Source organism: Phyllostomus hastatus, unplaced genomic scaffold (genome assembly GCF_019186645.2).
Source record: "Phyllostomus hastatus isolate PE091 unplaced genomic scaffold, TTU_PhHast_1.1 phas_contig_17, whole genome shotgun sequence".
Lineage (NCBI taxonomy): Eukaryota > Metazoa > Chordata > Mammalia > Chiroptera > Phyllostomidae > Phyllostomus > Phyllostomus hastatus.
Genome location: NW_025333664.1, coordinates 37763521 through 37785081, shown reverse-complemented (window position 1 = coordinate 37785081; position 21561 = coordinate 37763521). Strand labels below are relative to the sequence as shown.

The 21561-nt window shown below is 41.7% G+C and overlaps 1 protein-coding gene across 2 annotated transcripts in view; it reads right to left on the bottom strand.

The window, feature by feature from the left end:
* Window positions 1-5964: 5964 nt before the first annotated feature.
* Window positions 5965-21561, bottom strand: part of BANF2 (BANF family member 2) — a 64678-nt gene continuing 49081 nt past the window's right edge. For both annotated transcript variants that reach the window (XM_045832815.1, XM_045832816.1), the window contains 2 exons: window positions 18795-18923; window positions 5965-6423 (listed from right to left, as the gene is read on the bottom strand). In XM_045832815.1, coding sequence (XP_045688771.1) covers window positions 6277-6423; window positions 18795-18920 — 273 coding nt within the window. In that variant the 5' untranslated portion in view covers window positions 18921-18923 and the 3' untranslated portion in view covers window positions 5965-6276. The remainder of the gene's footprint in view (window positions 6424-18794; window positions 18924-21561) is intronic.

The window sequence follows — 21561 nt, the reverse complement described above, 5'->3', positions numbered from 1 at the left end:
TTTGTTTCATTTAGCATAGCCTTCATTTTTTTCATCTAATTTGCAATCAAATTCAGACAATTCTGTGAGCATCCTGATTACCAGTGTTTTGAACTGTGCATTTATCTGATAGGTTGGCTACCTCTTCATCACTTAGTTGTATTTTTTCTGGAGCTTTGATCTGTTCTTTCATTTGGGCCTTTTTTTTTTTGTCTTGACTCAACTGTTACACAGTGAGGGGCAGAGCCTTAGGTGATCACCAGGGCGGGGTAACCCACATGGCTGTGTTGTGACACTGACTGTGGGGAAGGGGTCCGAGAGGGAACAATGGCACTTGCTCTGCTCTCTGCTGGATTTCAATCACTTTCACTGCTTTCCACAAGAAAATTGGGCTCTTCTGGTGCTGATTACTGTGTGGGTGAGTTTGTGTATGTTCTAGGACCCTGTGGGTCTCTCTAACGAACTCGCCTGTGAGGCTGGGAGCTTCTCCTGGCACCTCAACCCCCACAGGTGTTTTCAATCAGCATTTTGAGGCTTTATTTCCCTGAGCTGGGACTCTGGGTTGCATGGTCTGTCTCCCTCCCCAGTTTCACCTGGTGCAAATGTGGGACCACCTGGTCTGCCAGCTGCCTTGTGCACTGTGCTGCGCCCCACTCCACAATTCACCACCTTGCTGGGTCTCCCAGCTGCCACTTTGCCTTGAGCCCTCTCCACCCTGGCTGCCCAATTCTGCGCCCCCCGCTGGTCTGGATGAATGTGTCTTCTTTAACTCCTTGGTTGTCTGACTTCCATACAGTTCAATTTTCTGTCAGATCTTGTTGTTATCCTGTTTCTTAATTGTTGCTGACCTTATTTGGGTTGTGCGAGGAGGCACGGTGCATCTACCTACACCTCCATCTTGGCCAGAAGTTCTCTGGTTGACTATTTCTTTAATTCCTTGGTTGTCGGAGTTCCATGAAGTTTGATTTTATGGCTCATCTAGTTGTTTATTATTTTTAGATAGGTTGTTATCCTCCTTTTGGTTGCAAGTAAGCAAAAGGGTTCTACCTACGCCTTTATCTTGGCCAGAACCCCCTTGAGACCCTTCTAAACACAATAGTGATCATTCTCAAATGTAAGTCTGATCATGTGATTCTCCAATGGTTTTTCCATTTCTACCTGAGTAAAAGCCAAAGATCTGCTGATGACCCATAAGGCCTTACACCCTTTTCTCTCTGCCCTTGTTTCCTGCTGTGCTCCACTGGGTTCATTTTACTCCTGAATTCATCAGAGCCTTTGCACTGGCTGTTGCCTCTGCCTGGAATTGTTTTCTCCTAGTCTTCCCATGGCTCTCAGCTTCATCTCTTTCAGGACTTCACTTCTGTTAATTATGCTTCTTCTAGCTATACTATTTAAAATTTCCAATCTCCCCACTTCTCTTGACCCTTTTTTTGCTTTATTTTCTTCATAGCACTTATCCTGAAATTAATACATAAAGTTGAAACATATTAAATTGTCTGTATTCAATAAATCTTGACTGCCACCAAAAAGGCAATTTTGTATCATCCAAATCAATATATGTTTTACTTATTAACCTTTGTTTTCTGCCTTTCTCCATTAAAATTCCAGCTATTGAGGGAATATAGTTTTGTCTGCCCTATTATTTTGCTACACCTAGAACTGTACTTGGCACATAGTAGGTGCTCAATAAATATTTGTTGGATAATTTTTTTAAATAACCTACTTTCTTTCTTAATGCATTGCAGTCATCTCTCCATGACCATTTGAATGGGTCTCCCTTACTTCTTCTAAAGTCTGTCTGTCCCTGGTAGGCATAACCTTTGCATCCCTGAGAGCAGTCACCAAATATACTCTCCACCACCACCACCAGAGCAGCTCTGCAGGCAGCGGGTACAGATTTAACATCAGGTAGTCTGGAGTGGAATGACTTACTGAATCTCTGTGGCTATGTTACTTAACCTCTTTGGTCTTTAGATTTCCAATCTGTAAGACAGAGAAAATACCCCTGGCCTCAACCCTAGAAGGATTTGGGGAATGCTATAGTACATGGTGTAATATGCACTGAATCAACAGCTTATATTTCTGTTTGTAAAGATTTAGAGCAGCAAACATTTAAAAATTGTATATATATTTACATACATTTCCAGAAACACTTGCTAAGAGGTTTATCTGCATGAGTCAGCTTTCTCTCAGAAGTTTCCAGGAATAAATCACCCAGGCCACCCACAACTGGTCATACAATTGGTAGCTTGTCTCGCCTTCTGAGACTGTTATAGTTTTGTCCTATCTTCTTCCACTCAGAGTCACACTTAAAAAAAATACTTTGTTTGAACCTTAGCTTCCACTGTTCTCCCTACTCATTTCCCCATCACAGTTGCTTGGTTTTCATGTATGAGTTGAGGTGATCCCTTTCATTATTACCATATACAAAAAATATCACTCAGGATGCTTTCTGAAAAATAAGTAAGAGGTTCTCATTTCACAGCTGGAGGTACTCCACACTCTGAGGCCTCACATGGGAAGTCTATCAGTTAGCTATAGCTGCATGACAAACTGCCCTCAAAATATAGTAGCTTAGAATATAGTAGCTGATCTCAGCTGGACTCATGGATCTGAAGTCAGGTCTTGGGTTCAATAATCCAGGAAGGCCTCACTAACAAGTATGGAGGTTGGCTGGCTATTGGCTGAGGCAATGGGACAACTGAGCCATGTGCCTCTCATCCTCCTGGAAGCTAGCTCAAGTTTGTTTGCATGGTGGTCACGGGTACAAGAGAGCAAGCAGAAGCATATGCTCACAGATGTCACAATGTCACATCTGCCATATTATTTAGGCCAAAGCAAGTATTTAGGCCAAACAAGATTGGTCCAGATTCAATAGGAAGGGAGATCAACTCCACCTTTTGGCAGGAGGAGCTATAAACTCAAATAAAGGGTGTGAATAGAAGGAGGAGTAAGGGGTTGTAGGTATTTTTAGAATCAATTACTACAGGGTCTTTCTCAGGGTCAGGGAACAGAGCTGACCTATTCCAGATTATCAGGATAAATGGGATCCCAGTTCCTAGTGACTGCTGCAGAGTGCCAGTCTTTCTCAGGATGGAGACCCTGCAGTGACTGGTTTCTCAGACAGAGTCAGCTACCAGCTTACACTCAGCTTCTCTCTGGGGAAATGGGAAAAAGTTTTTTACCCTACAGATTCTAGCCCTACTCCTTACTTATTCCTACAGGGTCCCACAATTCTCTTTCTGAGCCAGTTGTGTTTGTTTTTCCCTTCACAGCCCCTTCTCTCTCCCCTCCCTGTCCTTCTCAGTCTTCCCCTCCTTGGTTCATTAAACTCTAACCTCCCTCTTTAACATCAAGTTGAAATGTCTCTGACCACTCTCACCCATTCCCACTTCTCCTCTCTTTAAATACTAACACACAATCAGCACTGCACATTTAGTACCTAAGTTTTTAGAGCCACCCATGCATGAAGCTCTCAGCAGATATCAGGGATTTTAATCTTCCTAATGCTTGAATAGATACTATTATTATCATTATTTACAAGTGGGCAGCTGGGCCTAGCAGGTGACTTTCCAAAGGTCTTGGAACTGGTGGTAAGGGGTGGATTCTGTTTTCAAAGCCAAGCTTGTCCTACTCCAAAACCCACCCTATGGAAGAAGCTATGGGTGTCCTGCCCACCCATGTGCCTTCATGCTTACCACTTCAGTGCATGTGGCTGGCCTTCCTTCCAGCTGCCAGTGCCTGAGTTTCTTTGCCTGACTACTTTCTCAGTGAGGTTTATTTTACCCATGTGGCAGTCTCAAGAACTGAAGGATTAACTTCCTGTGGGACCAGTGCTCAACAAACAACTGATAAGAGTGGTGTTTAGATACCCCAGGGTGGGGTAACTAAATTCCTGTCTACATTGGCTCCTGGAGTTCCCTGGTAGAACTGGGGTCCAGTTGTCCCCAGTGATAAATAGTGATGACACACCTTTATTGGTAGCTTTGCCCTCTCTGCCACACTCCTTCCTCCCCTACTGGCATTTCCTGGCAGCACTCTTGAATATACCACCTTTCCTCAGACCACATCTCAGGGTCTGTTTCTGGGTGGGTGGCTCAAACTAAGACATACCTCCTAACACCTTTGCTATTTTGCCCTCCCTTTTCCCAATTGCCTTATATTAAGTTGCAAGCTCCTTGAAGCTAGAGAAACTCAAACTTCTGTTGCCTTTTCCATAGCACCTAACCATACTCAGAACCTTAGATACTCTATAAATACTAACCCAAACCACTTTTTGATTCATGGATACTTCTAGGCTACAGATATGGAGCCAAAAGTCAACATCTGGCCCCTCTTCCTTGCAGACAGTTCAGCTCCTGTTTAAGATGCTGGTCAAATCTATGACAATTTGTAAATATTCCCAGGCACCTATCCTTTCCCAAATCATTCAAACAACTGCCCTGCTGAGTAGAAGATGAACCTTTGACCAGGCTAAGGACACACATGCAAGCCTGCTCCTGAGGGTCTTTGAAAATGCTTTTGGGCCTCCATGGGCTAATGTGACCCTAACAAGATCCCAATAAAAATCTGAAGTAATCTGATTTTTATTAGTTGTTTTTTTATATTCATGCATTAGAGAGTATGTAGTCCCTACCTAGCTGTACAGTGTCCAGTACTTATATGTAGGACAGAATTGGACTAGACTGGATAATTTAATAACTGGCCTCCCTTCCAGCTCACGGCTGTGAATTCTCTCCTGAGTGTTACACGATGTCCAAGCTCTCAGGAGGCTGGGCTCAAGGAGATTTAGAGAACAGGGACAGTGGTTCTGCTAGCCACTTCATACCTAATATATACTATTTCAGTTAACTCATCCTGTGAAGCAGAGTAATTACCTTCTTTCCCCTACTTTACAGATGAGGAAACTGAGGCTCAGTGAGATTATGTATCTCACCCAAGATAAGATGGCATTGGTCATAGCTCTTCTCTCAGTGTTGACAGAGGCACAGGAGAGCAAATGGAAATGTGTGATGAGACTCAGAACTGGCATACTGTTGTTCTGGACTCATAACACTGACCAAGTCTACATTTAGTGGCTGGAAGTTCTGCTTCTAGAGGGAGGAACTGCAAAATCCCATGACTAGTGTGGATCATACAGGGAGAAGGGAAGAACTGCAGCCAATAACTAACTTTATCTACGAGGAAGACAAAAATCAACACAAAGGAATGAATGGCTGGTGGGAAACATATGAGGAAGACTTTGGGGAGCAGGGTACATCCCTCGTTCTATTTCCCTCTCTCCTTACCCTATAGCCAACCAGATCCTGTCTTAGAAAATGAAAGACTTCTAATATCAAAACTATTTCAATGGAGAATTAATCCACTGTATTAATCTGAGCAGGAGAAAGCAGGAAAAATGTTCTGGATGGTTAGAACCTGAGCTCTCAAGAGATGGAGCTATTAAAATCTTTGGGCCAACCAGTTGACTTACCTGTAATTCTTTTCTTTGGTCACTTTTTGGGGATAACTAAAGAAGCAAAGCTAGAAATAGTTAAGCAGACTCCAATAGAGATATCTCAGTGACATTATAAACTTAGGAAATATAACAACTGTGAGACATTCAGAGAAAAAATAACTAACTTAATTGAGTGTTGCTGTCACTATATACTTCCACTTTTTTTCTGAGTTCAGAAGAATCCTTGCTCCTTTGAAGTTAGGTATGAACATATGATTTTCTCATGGTCAACGAAATGAGAGTATAAGTTGAGGGAATCACTGTGGGCAGAGGCTTTGAGAGACACTGTGTAATTCACCACTGTGTTGTACTCATGCAAGTGTATGTTGAGAGGGAATCTCCATGAGCTTAAGTCTCAAAGTGAATACAACAGATGATGGTCACCTGATGACGTGTATTGAACATATAGCATAAGAAAGAGGTCAACCTGTCAGCTAATTCCTGACCTTCAGAAACTAAGTGAGATATACTTGTTTAAGCTGCTACATTTAGGGTATATTTGTTATGCAGCAATAGATAACTAATACACTGGCAAAATTTAATTCCCATTTTAAGTAAACTTGTCCATTCTTGTATATAAATATGTACTAGGATATTTGGCATGATTTTCATATAAAGGGAATGATAGTCACTTCTGGTGGTGAACTTTGGGTCATTCTTTCTTGTGTTCTTTTTATATTCTTGGATTACTTTTAATAACAAGCATGTATCATTTAAGTTAGAAACAAAAATAATGACTCTGAGCCTGGGTCTAGGTACAGAACACATCATTTCCCAGGTGGCAGAGCAAGGAGGTGTGCTTACAAGAAGCAGGAGCACCACTCCTTCAGGCAGTTAGAACTCTCCTGGGCTTCACACTCTGTGGCACCACAACAACAAATGAGCCACCTCTGGAACTCAGCTTCATTCTTGTGCATCAGAAGGAACTGTCCCAGCAGGGTGTAGGCCTGTGGGGAGGGGATGAAGCAGGGAGGAAAATGGGAAAGGTTATAATAAACTTGCTCAGATATGCCATTCCTTCCCCAACATGAAGACCCATGTGAAAATTGCAGAAAGGGCAGGTAAGATTTGAGGGAGACTGGCAGTCCTGAAAATCCTGAGTGGGAGATGGGGATTTGGGGACAGACCTTTGGTGAGATGTTAAATGCCCATCACTTGAGGCAGGTTTAGAGGCTGTCCAGTCTGGGATGAACCAGAGCCTGGCCTTCTCCACATTAATGAGCAGTACATGAATCATCTGGAATCTTGTTAAAAGGTAGGCTTTGACTCAGTAAGTCTGAAAGTGACCAAGAGCCTGCATTTCTAACACACTCCTGGATGAAGGTTGTCCAAGGAACACATTTTGAGTAGCAAGAGCCCAGCATACCTCTGATGCTACCTTAGAGCCTTTGATCTTGTATTTCTCTCTTACACACACACACACACACACACACACACATACATACACACACACACACACACACACATACATACACACACACATGGAGTTAGACATCTCCACTCTACTACTTTCTCAATTATTCTAGCAAAGAGTTTCTAGCCCTTGGCACTGTTGACATTTTGGACAATTGTGTGTTGGGGTAGAGGGTAGTCATCCTGTGCATTATAGGAAGTTTATCAGCATCCCTGGGCTCTACTCACTAGATGTCAGTAGCACACCCCCACTCCCCAAACTGTGACACTCATAACCATCTCCAGACATTGCCATGGGAGATGCCATAAAGGCCATCTTAGCACCAATTTGCTTCAGTGTGAGAACCCACAGAACCTTGGCCTCAGTTTCTGCATCTTTTGAAGGCTAAACACAGTATGCTTTGCCCCATTCCACAAATTGAATTGAGTTCAATGTGAGAGCATTAGAATAGTGTAAATTCCTTTATCAACCTGAATACACAGGCCTGTGAGTGAAGCAGAAGTCATAAAACACATCCATCTTTCCCTTCTGAAGAGCCTCTGAGGATGAAAAACACATGTAAAATAAAGATTCCAGGGTTCCCAGTCTATGGCATTCTTAGTTTCCTAACTACTTGCCCCACAACATTTCATTTCTTTTTACAATTTAATCACATTCTAACGAGGAGCAAGGACCACATAGAGAGAGGGACATTTAAGATCATATGGCCACAGTTGGGTCCAGCCACCAAACAGTGAAGCCTGGATACTTGAGGTCCGGTTAAATGTCCAACTTGCAGAGTGGTTTGGGGGCACTCCAGCCTGGAGTGGACGAGAACCAGTGTCCATACAAGCTCTGTGCCATCTCTAGGAAAACCCACTGACATCTGTTTATGTTCAGGTCTACAAAACAAAGCAAACTTCATTTTGACCAAAAGGAAAATATTTTTTAAAAGATAAATTAAATAAAAGCTGAACCCCAGTCATAAAATATACCTGGGCATTGAAGTTTGGGGTTTCTTAGTTTGAATCATTGTCCAGTTGGTAAAAAAAGAAAAAACCCAGGATTTCATGGACATTTAAAACTGCTATTTTAATTATCCTAAAAAGCAGTATAGTTGCTTAGAATGATTTTCTTTTTCTTTATAAGTATAGTTGAATTTTCAGTGATGGATTTTATTTACTGAGATGTTTTTAATCAGACATTTAAAAAATTAAAATTTATTGAATGTTAATTGAATTAATTGCTACAGTAGGTTTGGGAAGTACCAATGTGAATATAAAAGTATCAAGAGACACAGAGCTGTCCAGCCAATATGGAGTTGTAAGTAGACACACTGTGCCTCCTCACACAAACAAAAGAAGGACAACAACAAATTTAAAAACAAAAAACAACCAGAACTGCCAAAACACTAAACTGTATGGAAGTCTGACAACCAAGGAGTTAAAGAAGAAATATTCATCCAGACCGGGAAGAGGGGTAGAGATGGGCACCTGGGTGGAGAGGACTTGTGGCAAGGCAGCTGCTGGAGGACTGGGGCAGGCAAGGCGGTGGCAGGCGGACCCAGTGAGGCCGTGGCTTGCAGACTGGGTGGTCCCACATTCACATAGATAAACCAGGAGGAACAACAGTGGATCGAGATAGACTGTGCAACCCAGGGCTCCAGTGTGGGGAAATAAAGCCTCAAAATCTCTGACTGAAAACACCTGTGGGGGGTGAGGTGGCAGGAGAAACTCCCAGCTTCACAGGAGAGTTCGTTGGAGAGATCCACAGGGTCCTAGAACATACACAAACCCACCCACCTTGAAATCAGCACCAGAAGGGCCTAATTTGCTTGTGGGAAGCAGTGAAAGTGACTGAAAGCCAGCAGAGAGCGGAGCAAGTGCCATTGTTCCCTCTAGGACCCCTCCCCTACATACAGTCTCACAATGTAGCAATGTGGGTTGCCCTGCCCTGGTGAACACCAAAGGCTCTGCCCCTTACTATGTAAGGCATGCTGAGACAAAAAAATCACAAATGGCCCAAGTAAAAGAACAGATCAAAGCTCCAGGAAAAATACAACTAAGCGATGAGGAGATAGTCAAACTATCAGATGGACAGTTCAAAACACTGGTTATCAGGATGCTCCAGGAACTCACTGGGTACTTCACCAGTATAAAAGAGACCCAGGCAGCAATGAAGGTTGCATTATGTGAAATAAAGAAAAATCTACAGGGAACCAACAGTGACAAGAAGGGAACCAGGACTCAAATTGACAGGTTGGAGCAGAAGGAAGAAAAAACATTCAACTGGAACAGAATCAAAAAACAAGAATTCAAGAAAATGAGGAGAGGCTTAGGAACCTCCAGGACATCTTTAAATGTTCCAACATCCGAATTATAGGGGTGCCAGAAAAAGAAGAACAACAGCAAGAAATTGAAAATTTATTTGAAAAAATAATGAAGAGCTTCCCTAGTCTAGCAAAGGAAATAGACTTCCAGGAAGTCCAGGAAGCTCAGAAAGTCCCAAAGAAGTTGGACCCAAGCAGGAACACACCAAGGCACATCATAATTATATTACCCAAAATTAAAGATAAGAAGAGAATCTTAAAAGGAGCAAGAGAAAAGGAGACAGTTATGTACAAAGCAGTGCCCATAAGACTGTCAGCTGATTTCTCAAAAGAAGTTTTACTGGCCAGAAGGGGCTAGAAATAAGTACTGAAGTCATGAAAGGCAAGGACCTACATCCAAGATTACTCTATCTAGCAAATCTATCATTTAGAATGGAAGGACAGATAAAGTGCTTCTCAGATAAGGTCAAGTTAAAGGAGTTCATCATCACCAAGCCCTTATTATATGAAATGTTAAAGGGACTTATCTAAGAAAAAGAAGATCAAAACTATGAACAGTAAAATGACAACAAACTCACAGCTATTAACAACTGAACCTAAAAGCAAAAACAAAAAGAAACTAAGCAAACAACTAGAATAGGAACACAATCACAGAAATGGAGATTACATGGAGGGTTATCAGTGGAGGAGTGGGGGGGGGGATTTGGGGGTAGAGAAGGGGAAAAGGTACAGAGAATAAATAGCATAAATGGTAGGTAGAAAATAGGGGGAGGTTAAGAATAGTATAGGAAATATAGAAGTCAAAGAACTTATATGTACAACCCATGAACATGAACTAAAGGGGGGAATGTGGCTGGGTGGGGGTCTCCAAAATGGAGGGGAATAAAAGGAGGAAAATGGGACAACTGTAATAGCATAATCAAGAAAATATATTTTTAAAAAAGGATATTATGGGTAAACTGAGGAATTATGAATAAATCATGGACTTTGGTTCATGAAACTGTAACAATATTAGTTCATTAATTGCAACAAATGTACTAATGTAAGGTGCTAGATAGGGAAAACCGGTATGGATAAAAATAGAGTAGAAGAGATTGTCTGATAATTTAGTAACAATCCCAAATTTTATAGGAGAATGCCTTTTGTTTTGTTCTATCTTTAAAAAAAAAGAAAAGAAACACAGAGCTTTGTCTAAGTAGAGAGAACACTGATGGTTTTGGTGATAGTTAAGTGGCAGTTCGGAATACCTTTGGTGGGCTCCAGGCCCCTGGAACATTTTAATCCTGATCCTCATGTGTGCCTGTCCCATTAGGTTAAGATTTCTGTTTTCCTCAGCCCCATGTTTTGCATATTTCAACTATCCACAGTCTGGCCAGGCATCTATGGAGCCCTCTGCCTTTTTTGAGGCCTTGCTGCTGGTATCTGCTGGTCTGGTGTTGGAGACTCCATGTCTCCACTGGGATCAGCAGACAAGAAGCCAGGGAATGCATGGTACATAGGGCCAGAGGCAAACTTTCCAGGAATGCTGCAGGAAGAAGGTCCTCATCTTGCAGCCTCTAGAGCCAAATTGCAACCTGACGCCCTCTTCTTCATTTTCTCTCTAGTCTCACACTGCTCCCTGCCATCCATGGGGAGGGCAAGTTAGCTTGTTTCACTCTGCTCACAAAGGAAGGAGGCACTGCCAGAAGCCCACTTGGTTTCTCTTCTGGCTTCAGAAAGCCAGCCCCTAACCCTGGAGAAGAGAAACTTCCCCTCTCTGTCCTTGCGCCAAAGCTCAGAAAAATCTGGCTGTGGGGATGGTGACTTAGAGAAACAGAAACCCTGAGCAGACATTCCCACTCTCCCACCACCCTGGACAAGTAGCAACCTTGAAGCCAGGGATGTTCATTCTTTCCCATGGCAGCCATGCCCACATGGGTCAACTGTGGCATACTTCCCCTCAAGTCCAAGTCCAATGAGCAGGTCTGAACAACTCTCAAGTTTGCTGTGCCAATTTCTTGCCAAACAGTAGCAATATTTGTGTCTGCACCAGAGTTAGGTTCCCTTGTCTGTGACCCACACAGTCATACTGGGCCCAGCACTCAGAAGGCCCAACTTAATTTAATGCTCTGCTGCTGCCATCTTGAAATTCTCAATACATTTAAACAAGGGGCCTCACATCTTCATTTTGCGCTAGGCCCCGCAAATTAGATAGCTGGTCCTCATTCACACTAGTTAAAATGTGCATTCTTCACTACCATACCTGCCTTTTCAAATAGCGATATGGAGGCTCAGCCCTCTTGTTCTCAAGCTTTTGTATTCCCTCTACCAAAGCCCACAGCTCCTCAGCACCTATGGTGAGTGCACTTTACTTCGTCACAAGACTTCACTGTATCATGAACAACCTTTACTCTAACTCAGCGATTTTCAACCTTTTTCATCTCATGGCTAATCACTAAAATTCTGCAGCACACCAAAAATATATATTTTTTGACAATCTGACAAAATAGGTATAATTTTGATTCATTCACACCACTATTGTGTTGACTGTTATCATTTCTTTATTTGATAATCTAAGGGAAAACAGGTCAGTGCCCCAGACCAAATAGTTAGGTATTGCATGCTTTAAAAATTCTTGCAACACATTGGTTGAAAATCATTGCTCTATGTTGGCTCTTAAGCCTTCATGACCACTGATAGCCAATGACAACCTGGTGAATAGGGTTTAGAACTCCTTGTTTTTAGTGTGAATGCTCAATCCAGTGGAGGATTTGCCCCTTCTTTTTTCTCTTCCATGTCTCCCTGGGGCAAATTTATACTAAAAAATTATTTATCTGAAATTTAACTGGGCATCCTTATTTTATCTGGCAATCCTATGCAGGGTAACCCCAAACTTAGGTGATTGCCTGTCCCAGAGCAAGTCTGCCCAGATTCAAATTCTGTCTCTCTTACTTTGAGTGACCTTGAGTGAATCATGTGGCTGCTCTGTGCCTGTTTTCCCATCTGTAAAGTGGAGATGACTATGCCTTATAGGATTTTTTTAATACTACTATTGTTCAAGTACAGTTGTCTGCATTTTACCCCCACCACAGCTATCCCCATCTCCCGCCCCTGATCCCACCCCATCTTGGCTTTGTCCATGTGTCCTTTATACATGTTCCTAAAAACTCTTCCCCCTTTCCCCCTCATTATCCCAGTAGTTTTTTGGTGAAGTCTATAGGATTTTCTATGTATGCTATCATGTCATCTGCAAACAAAGACAATTTTGCTTCCTACTTTCCAATTTGGATGCCTTTTATTTCTTTTTCTTGTCTGATTGCTGAGACTAGGACTTCTAATACTATGTTGAATGAAAATGGTGAAAGCAGACATCCTTGTCGTGTTCCTGATATTATTGGGGAAGCTTTTAGTTTTTGTCCATTGAATATGATGTTGGCTGTAGGTCTCTAGTATATGGCCTTTATTAGGTTGAGGAATGCTCCCTCTATTCCCACTTTGCTGAATGTTTTTATCATAAATGGGTGCTGTACCTTATCAAATGCTTTTTCTGCATCTATTGATATGATCATGTGATTTTTGTCTTCCCTTTTGTTTATGTGATGTATTACATTTATAGATTTACAAATATTGTACCATCCTTGCATCCCTGGGATGAATCCCACTTGATTAATGGTGTATGATCTTTTTAATGCATTGCTGGATGCAGTTTGCCAATATTTTATTGTAGATTTTAGTGTCTATGTTCATCAGTGATATTGGCCTGAAGTTTTCATTCTTTCTTGTATCTTTGTCTATTTTTGGGATTAGGATGATGCTGGCTTCATAAATAGAGTTTGGGTGTCTTCTGTCTTCTTGGGTATTTTGGAATAGTCTGTGAAGGATAGGGGTTAGCTCATCCTTAAATGGTTTGTAAAATTCTCCTGTGAAACTGTCTCGTCCAGGGCTTTTGTGTGTTGGGAGTTTTTTGATTCCTGCTTCAATTTTGTCTGCTGTTATTGGTCTGTTCAGGCTTTCTGCTTCTTCTTCATTCAGTTTGGGAAGATTACATTTTTCTAAAAATTTGTCCATTTCACCTAGGTTTTCAAATTTCTTGGCATATACTTGTTTGTAGTACTTTCTTACAATCCTTCATATTTCTGTGGTATCAGTTGTAATCTCTCCTCTTTCATTTCTGATTGTTGTTGGGAACCACCCTGACTGGTATCAGAAGCTGAAACCCCCACCTAGGCTAAGGCTAAGGGAACGCCCTTGGAACTGTAAGCCAGCAAGGAGACAAAAGCTTATCTTCCTGGCAGGAATGCTGCTTCTGCTGCTTTATTCATGACTGAACTCCAAAAAGCTTGGTCGGTTAGCCAAAGACGGGTAAGATTCCCCACGGGGGGAATGACCTAAGACAGGCACGATCACTTTGGGAGGCCCCCCAAAAGAAAGACTTGGGGGGCTGCAGCAAAAGGAGGTGATGGACCCTCGCTCCTCGGCTCTGACATAGCCTGAGATTTCATTGTCTGGGAGAAAACCTCCTTGTCTTCCAGTTGCCTTAGTTCCCTTGCTCCACCTAAGCCTGAAACAATGACAGGGTGTTGCAGCTCTGTGCTGAGAAGTGCGGATTCCCCGGGGTGATCAGGCCTAAGAAAGAACATGTAAATTACTGTGAAACCTTCTTTGTTAGAATGCTCTCAGTTGAATGAGAAGGGTCTTAGGAGGAAGTTATTTTGTTCCTCAGTCTTACAGCTCTTTGACCCCAACTCAATAGACCGGCAGAGTTCTTTGTTTTCTATGGTTCCTTACTTCCCCCTAATGAGTACTGTACTTTACCTGAATTATTATGCAGAATGAGCCCAATAAAAGCAGGTATGGATGGTAAATCAGCACGCTCCCCACTAGGGGGGGTGGCCATTTCATCCCTACTTCCCCACAGAAACTAGTCTGTCTCTGTGCATGTTGTTTTTTCTCGCGTGTTTTTCGTCGAGCCATCCACAGCATTCCGTGGTCACTGCTGGCCGGTGACCTACGCGCAACAGATTGTGTTTATTTGGGTCCTCTCTCTATTTTTCTTGATGAGTCCGCTCAAAGGCTTGTCGATTTTGTTTATCTTTTCAAGAACAAGTTCCTAGATTTATTGATTCTTAGGATTGTGCTTTTAGCCTCTATGCCATTTAATTCTGCCCTGATCTGGGTTATTTCCTTCCTTCTACTTATTCTGGGCTGTCTTTGTTGTTGTTCCTCAAGTTCTTACAGGTGTAGAGTTAGGTTGTTTATTTGAAATGTTTCTATCTTTTTTGGGTAGGCCCATATCACTATGAACTTCCCTCTCAGGACTGCCTTTGCTGTGTCCATAAGTTTTGGATTGTTGTGAGTTAATTTTCATTTGTTTCCAGAAACTTTTTGATTTCTTTCTTGATGTCATTCTTGACCCATTCACTGTTTAATAGCATGCTATTCAATCGCTATGAGTTTGAATGTTTTGGGGTTTTTTTCCTTGAGATTAGTTTCTAGTTTCAGTCCCTTGTGGTCAGAGAAGATGCTTGATATGATTTCAATTTTCTTAAATTTGTTGAGGCTTGTTTTGTGTCCTATCATGTGGTCTATCTTTGAAAATGTTCCATGTGCCACCTAATCAACAAAACAAACAAACAAACAAACAAACAAGCAAAATATAGCTAAAGAAACTGAAATTGAAAACAAGCTGACAGTGACCAGAGGGGAGAGGGGAGGGAATTTTAGGGGAAAGGGGGAAGAGTTTGCAGGAACAAATATAAAGGACACATGGATAATAACAAGGAGGGTGGAAATGGGAGGGAGGTGGGGAGGGCTGGGGGGGCAGGATGGGGGCAAAAGGCAGAGAACTGTACTTGAACAACAATTAAAATTAAAAAAAATTAAAAAAGAAAATGTTCCATGTATATTTGAAAAGAATGTGTGTTTTGCTTCTTTGGGATGAAAACTTCTATATACATCAGTTAAGTCCATTTGATCTAGGACATTGTTCACTGCTGCAATATCTTTGTTGATATTTTGTTTGGAAGATCTATCCATTTTTGACAGTGGGGTGTTAAAATCCCCTACAATAATTGTGTTGCCGTCAATATCTTTCTTGAAGTCTTCCAAGATTTTCCTTTTGTATTTGGGTGCTCCTATATTGGGTGCATATATATTTACAATGTTTATGTCTTCTTGATGGATTCTTCCCTTGAGTATTATGAAGTGACCTTTTTCTCTTTATGGGCCCTTTTTAGGGTCTCTTTTTATGGCCCTTGTTTTGAAGTCTATTTTGTCTAATATGAGTATTGTTACTCTGACTTTTTTTTCCTGTTCATTTGCTTGGAATATTTTTTTTCAACACTTCACTTTCAGTCTGTGTAGGTCTTTTGCTCTGAGGTTGGTCTCTTGTAGGCAGCATATGTGTGGGTCATGATTTCTTATCCATTCAGCTATTCTATGTCTTTTTATTGGAACATTTAATTATAGAATTTTTTTGATGGTTAAATGAAGTAAATATATGTGATGCACTTAGAACAGTGCCTGACATGTAGCAAACTACCTGTTCTAGTTTTGTTATTAGAAGAGATTTGGGGAGCAGGTGGAACCCAGATCATTTATTCCACTCTGACCTCCCAAGCATATTTCAGGAAGAAAATTTAGGCTCAAGAATATGACTTTATAGTGTCTTCAAAGAGCCAAACCAGAGTCTCTGGGATGGTGGAATAACTCCAGATTATCCCCAGAGTAATGCATCTTCCCTCATGGGGCACTGCCCACTAACTATGAATTTAGCAAGTGCCTAGAAAGTCACTCACTCCTGGGAGGGATTTGCATAGAGAGTGGGAGGGGATAAAGAACACAGAACCATACTCAACCTCAGAGGAGGTATGAAAGTACACCAAAGGCAAGCTGCGCTTCTAACTTATTGAGTATGTTCCTCAGTCCACACATGGGAAAAATAGTCAATGGTATAGATATCACAGCAAGGGGTCCCACTGAATACTCAAAGTCTTCTGAAACATGCCTGTTAGGCTGGGATAGGTGAGCAGAAGGAAGACTTACTTCTCAGAGGAGGTGGGCTGTGAGGGGGGCCTTGAAGTAGTTGGGAATCCATTTTGAAAAGGGCCTCCAATCTGCAGGAGGGAGGTCACATATATGTTTGTGCATCATGGACAGTCTGGCTAGAGTATGGGGATGAGTGCATGGAGGGATAGAAGAATATGAGATAGAGCTAGAGATAGGCTGTGGAAAGCCTTAAGCATTTTGTGCATAATGTATTTTCCTTTCTCAGTAATTCCTTTCTCCCTTGCAGCTCTTCTTCCATTAAATCTAAACCAATGCTGTCCAGGAGAAACCTAATGTGACCTAGCCACATATATAATTTTTGATTTTTGTAGTAGCCACATAAAAAGGGAAAGAAACAGGTGACATTAGTTCTAATAATGTATTATTTTCTCTCATATTTCTAAAATATTATCATTTCCACATGTAATCAATAGTATTATAATGAGAAATAATGATGAGATAGTTTGAATTTTTTGTTTTAAGTTTTTAAAATTGCTGTGTGAATTTTATATTTTGAGCACATCTCAATTCAGATAGATGCTCACCAGTACAAGTGTCCAATGGCCACAGTGTAGGTCCTCAGGCAAAAACTGACTGCCCTAGGGAAGGGCAGGTATGACATCACCCAGAGAGAATACAGCCAAGTGTTTGACTCTTGGGCTTCTCAGGAGACTGGTGTGAATCCACAGCAGGAGGTCTGGGCTCCAGTGTCCTGGTGTCTTGGGAGAGTGTTGACGGCCATACAAGCAGTGCTGAGGGCAGCTTCTTGTTCTGCATTTCAGCAGTTCCTCAGGGTGCAGAAAGAGCCAGTACCCATGAGACAAGGCCAAGAAAGCAGTTGTGACTACAGCCCTAACTCTGGTAACGGGTTTATGGATGTCTGAAACTTTCTCAGTCATGTATTCTTTTGTCTTAAATATGCTTATCACCCTACCTACAATTCTCATGAAAAATACTGTTAAGCTGGAAAAGGCAAAACTACCAGGACAGAAAACAAATCAGAGGTGACCGGGGACTGAGGGAGGGAAATATGAAGATCATGAGGGGCATTTTGGAGTGATGGAATTGTTTTATGTCTTGATTGTAGTAGTGGCTACATGAGTGCATGTACCTGTTGAAACTTGGAAGATGTGTGTACTAAAAAGTTGAAATTTACTGTATGTAAATAAAATTGTTTTTAAAATGATGAATATAGCTGACCAATAACAAAATCTCACAATTATGGAAACACTAAATCAATGCCAGTAGAAACCAGAATACTGGTTACTTCTGGGAGTGGGGGATGGCATTGATCTGGAAGAGGCACAAGAGAACCATCTGGAATTCTGGAGGTATCCGGCCATTGGATCCAGGTAGTGGGTCCATGAATATATAAATATCTGTCAAAATTCATTGAGCCAAACCCTTCATTACACCACAATGAAAAGTAAAACAGACAATCATTTTTTTAAAGAATTTTTAATTTAACATATTTCCCTTGGCCAGACTTGCCTACTTTATTACATGCTTGGGAGTGGTCTTATCTCCTTTATCTGAGAAGAAAGAATCAAATATACCTCAAATTGTACACCAACTTCCTAGCAATACCACCTATTGGATACTAAATTGACTGCTAGATTGGGGTGATATTCAGAATATTTAACATTTGGTGCCAAGCAGTGTGTCAATCAGAAAATCACAGACCCAATAGTTCAGATGCCTCCTGAAAACAGCTGCACACTGTGCCAGTGCAGACCAAACTGATTATCAGCCATGCATGCAGCATTTTCCAGCCTTGTTGGATATTTCTGCACTATCTTCCTGCCTGGTAGTGTAGACTAATGTTGAAAACTGAAGGGAGTAAGCAACAATAGTTCTGTTATTGGTCCCTTCTTGATGAAGCATGCAAGACTGTATAAATTTCCATCCACCTCTGTATGTGCTCACTTTCTTTGGGTGATCATTGGGATCATCTCCCATTTAAGAGAGAATCTCCTATTTTCTTTTAAAGTTCTAAACAGCCTTATAATAGTACCATAGAAACAATTACATAGAAAAGAATGTTCAGATTCCACTAGATAACCTTGAGGCCATACTTGGGTTGTGGCCTCAAGGGCCATACTTGGGTTGTGACATCTTTGAACTCACATCCTGTTACTCTGGTGTAGAACCTAGGCTGCTATTACACACCTGCCACCACCAGGTTGGTGTCCTGAAAAGGCAAGTGAGACCCCACAGGTCTTTTCATGGGGATGGGGAGTGCACCCAAATCATAGATCCTAACAGTTCAGCCCCAGACTCAGGTGCTGCCTCACCTCTGCTGACTCATGGGTGTTTGAACACCAAGTAAATCATGCTTGACTCAGCTGTTCTGAGACAAAGAGATTCCATTTTCCCATCACCCACTGGCCCTTGAGGCTGCCCAAGCATGGGGGGGGTCATGAGCACAGAAGCATGTGACACCCTGCCAGGTGACACCTTTGCTCTCTCACAGGCATGTACAGGGACATGTGGCAGTGGCTGCGATCTCACAGGACTAGGGGAAGGAAGTTAGGAAAAAGAAGTTGGAGGAATATGATAAATGAAATTACCTTGTTGAAACCTTTGGTGACCAAATTGATTGCAAGTTCATGGCTGATCCCATCTACCCAGACAACATCCTTTTCTCCGATGGGTTCAGAGAGGAAAGCTCTCAACCTGGGAGACATGTGATCCATTTTCTGCAATAGCAGTGGAGGAAAAGGGTTAAGAGTTATCTGGCTGCTTACAGTGTGAATGCACATTGGGGAACTCCCTCAGCCTACTGGGGGACTGGGTGGAACAAATGACAGGTTTCATTTCATCTTCCAAATTTATTGGAGACTTTCAGATGCCAGGTGCCATGCCCAGCCCTGAAGGTCTTTACACATCCATTTCCACATCCATTTCTTTGTCTGAATGGACTAAGAGATATCTAGTGATGGCTGCAAATGAGTCCAATAAAACCCCACAGAAAGGATGTTTTAATACTAAGAACTGCAATAATCCTTTCAACTTCTTCCATCTTAAATGCTTAAAGAAATATCACTTCTCTTAGCTAATTACCCTACTTTCTCTATCACCCACACTCTATAATAGTTGTTTGATTACAAGTAACAGAAAACTCTTAAACTGGATCAAATGTTAAAGAAGACAATGTAACAAAAGCCCAAGGGTAAAGGTAGGTATGGTACAATCAGGTCACAGCTTCATTTCTCTGATTCTTTCAATTTTTCCTCCTTGTGTTTGCTTCAGTCTTGGTTATTTCCCCTCATGGTGGTGAAATGGCTACTCCAGCACTTATACTCCCCAGCAATGGCACCCCCCAAAAAGAAGAGAGAGAACGTGTCTCTGAAGAGTCCCAAGCAGAGCCTTATTCAGTCTCAAAGGTCTTCATGGAGTCACCGTGTAAGCTTAGCATTAGCTGTGTGCTCCAGTCCTAGACGTGGAACTGCAGTTGGCTTTCTCTAAGCCACATGTGAGCTGTGAGTTCCAGCACAGTTACTTAAACAAAATCAGGATTATTATTCAAAGTTGGGGAGATGTAACCATAACATCCCACTAAGATCTACCCTTTTGTTGAACCAATATTTATATACTCTCCTTAACTTGCATAGTCATCAGAAATACCCACACTTGGCTAAAAAGATTCATCCCCTTCCCCAAAGGGTGAAGTCCTATGATTCAGCCAGTTACTGGATTCAATTCAAGTTCATATTTTCTGAAAGATGCATCATACTTTCAATCATGTCTGAAAGTAGCTATTCATGGAATGGTAACCTATGAACTAAATTCTGAAGTTCATCACCATCAGCATAGTCAGCAATACCAAGAAAAACCTAAGAAACCTACAATAAGCATTTCCAGAATGGGAATTCTTCATCAGAGAAGAAAAGAATGGGAAACACATTCAGCTTTTGATGGTTGATAGTACATGCAATATTGAGGAAATAATGAGGATTCCTTGTCCTGGTGGTAAAGCAAGTTCCTCAGTCAGACAAGACAGCAGTCTCCAGTTCTAGGTTTCAGTGTCTATCCTCTGTCTACGGCCTTGTTAAAATCTGAGTGGGCATGGGCTTGATGCTTTCCAAGGAGAGTCACCATTTTAACACCTCACTTCTTTCAGGTACAAGATTAGAGATTGTCCTGAGCCATGGGCAATCTCAGACCATATTTGGCCACTTTCTTTGATAATTCAGCTCCCTTAAGAATTGAATGGGTTTCTTCTATTCAAGTTCATGGGCTCATAGTTCGAGCTGAGAGACTGACCTCGGTATCTTTGATCTAGCAACTGACCTCTGTGCCTTGCCCACTGCCCTGGTCCTCAGATTAGTGGCATCTCCTTTCATCTCTGAAGTGGGGAAGTACCCCAAATGTGTTTCTTGTCCCCCAGCTATATCCCAGCTGCATCTTCACAATAGGTCAATTGTCCCCTTTATCAAGTTTGACATCTTTAAGACAAGATACTCGGAAGAGATGTGGGAGGGAACTGGGACATGTTTTTCTGGGGCTCCAGTTATTTTCTTTTGTTAGGTCACCCAACTTGTTTCCTATTTTCTAAGTTTAGCCAGAAAAATCAGCTTTCCAACCCAGCAGGACTTGCTCATCAATGTCCAGTCACTTTAGATTGCAGGCCACAGGCAGAAAGGCCCTCTCTTAGCAAAGCTGTATTTTCATCCCTGTCCACTCTCAAATGGACCACCTTCCCCCTAAATGTGAGTCTTCTAGATTCTAGAACCTTGATGAAGACTACCAGAAGTAATCAATATCCTGAATATTTCTCATCAGTTCTCCAAATGTTATGTCTCCATTTCGGAAGGTCTGTATCCCAGGATACATCAGTTTCACCATACCAGCCATTTTGCTAAACCAGGATCTCTATCTTCCTAGTTTGAGTACTCTGTGTGAACATCTTTTCTCAGCTAACCCACATTTAAGGTTTACTCATTGTCACATCCTCTAAGTTTATGATACAAGAAACTAAAAATCTAGTTCAAACTAGCTTACACAGTAGGAGGCTTTAATAGTATAAGCTTCTCAAAAGTCCAGGGTTGAATCACATGAGGTTTCATCAAGACTTGATTTCCCTGCAACACTGTTGACTCAGCCTTTCTTTACATATTGGCTCAATCCTCAGCTTGACTCTTCATGGAAATAACAGTACTGCAGCAGGGCCTGTCACAGTTTTTGAAAGCTATAACACTCCTAAAGAAAAACACTTTTTTTTCCTAGAAACTGCCAACAAATGCCTTCTTCAGTCCAAATCACCATATGCCAGGCTCTAAAACGTTATCTATGGCCTAATATGAGTGCCCTACCTCTGGTCCAGAAAGTGAGCAT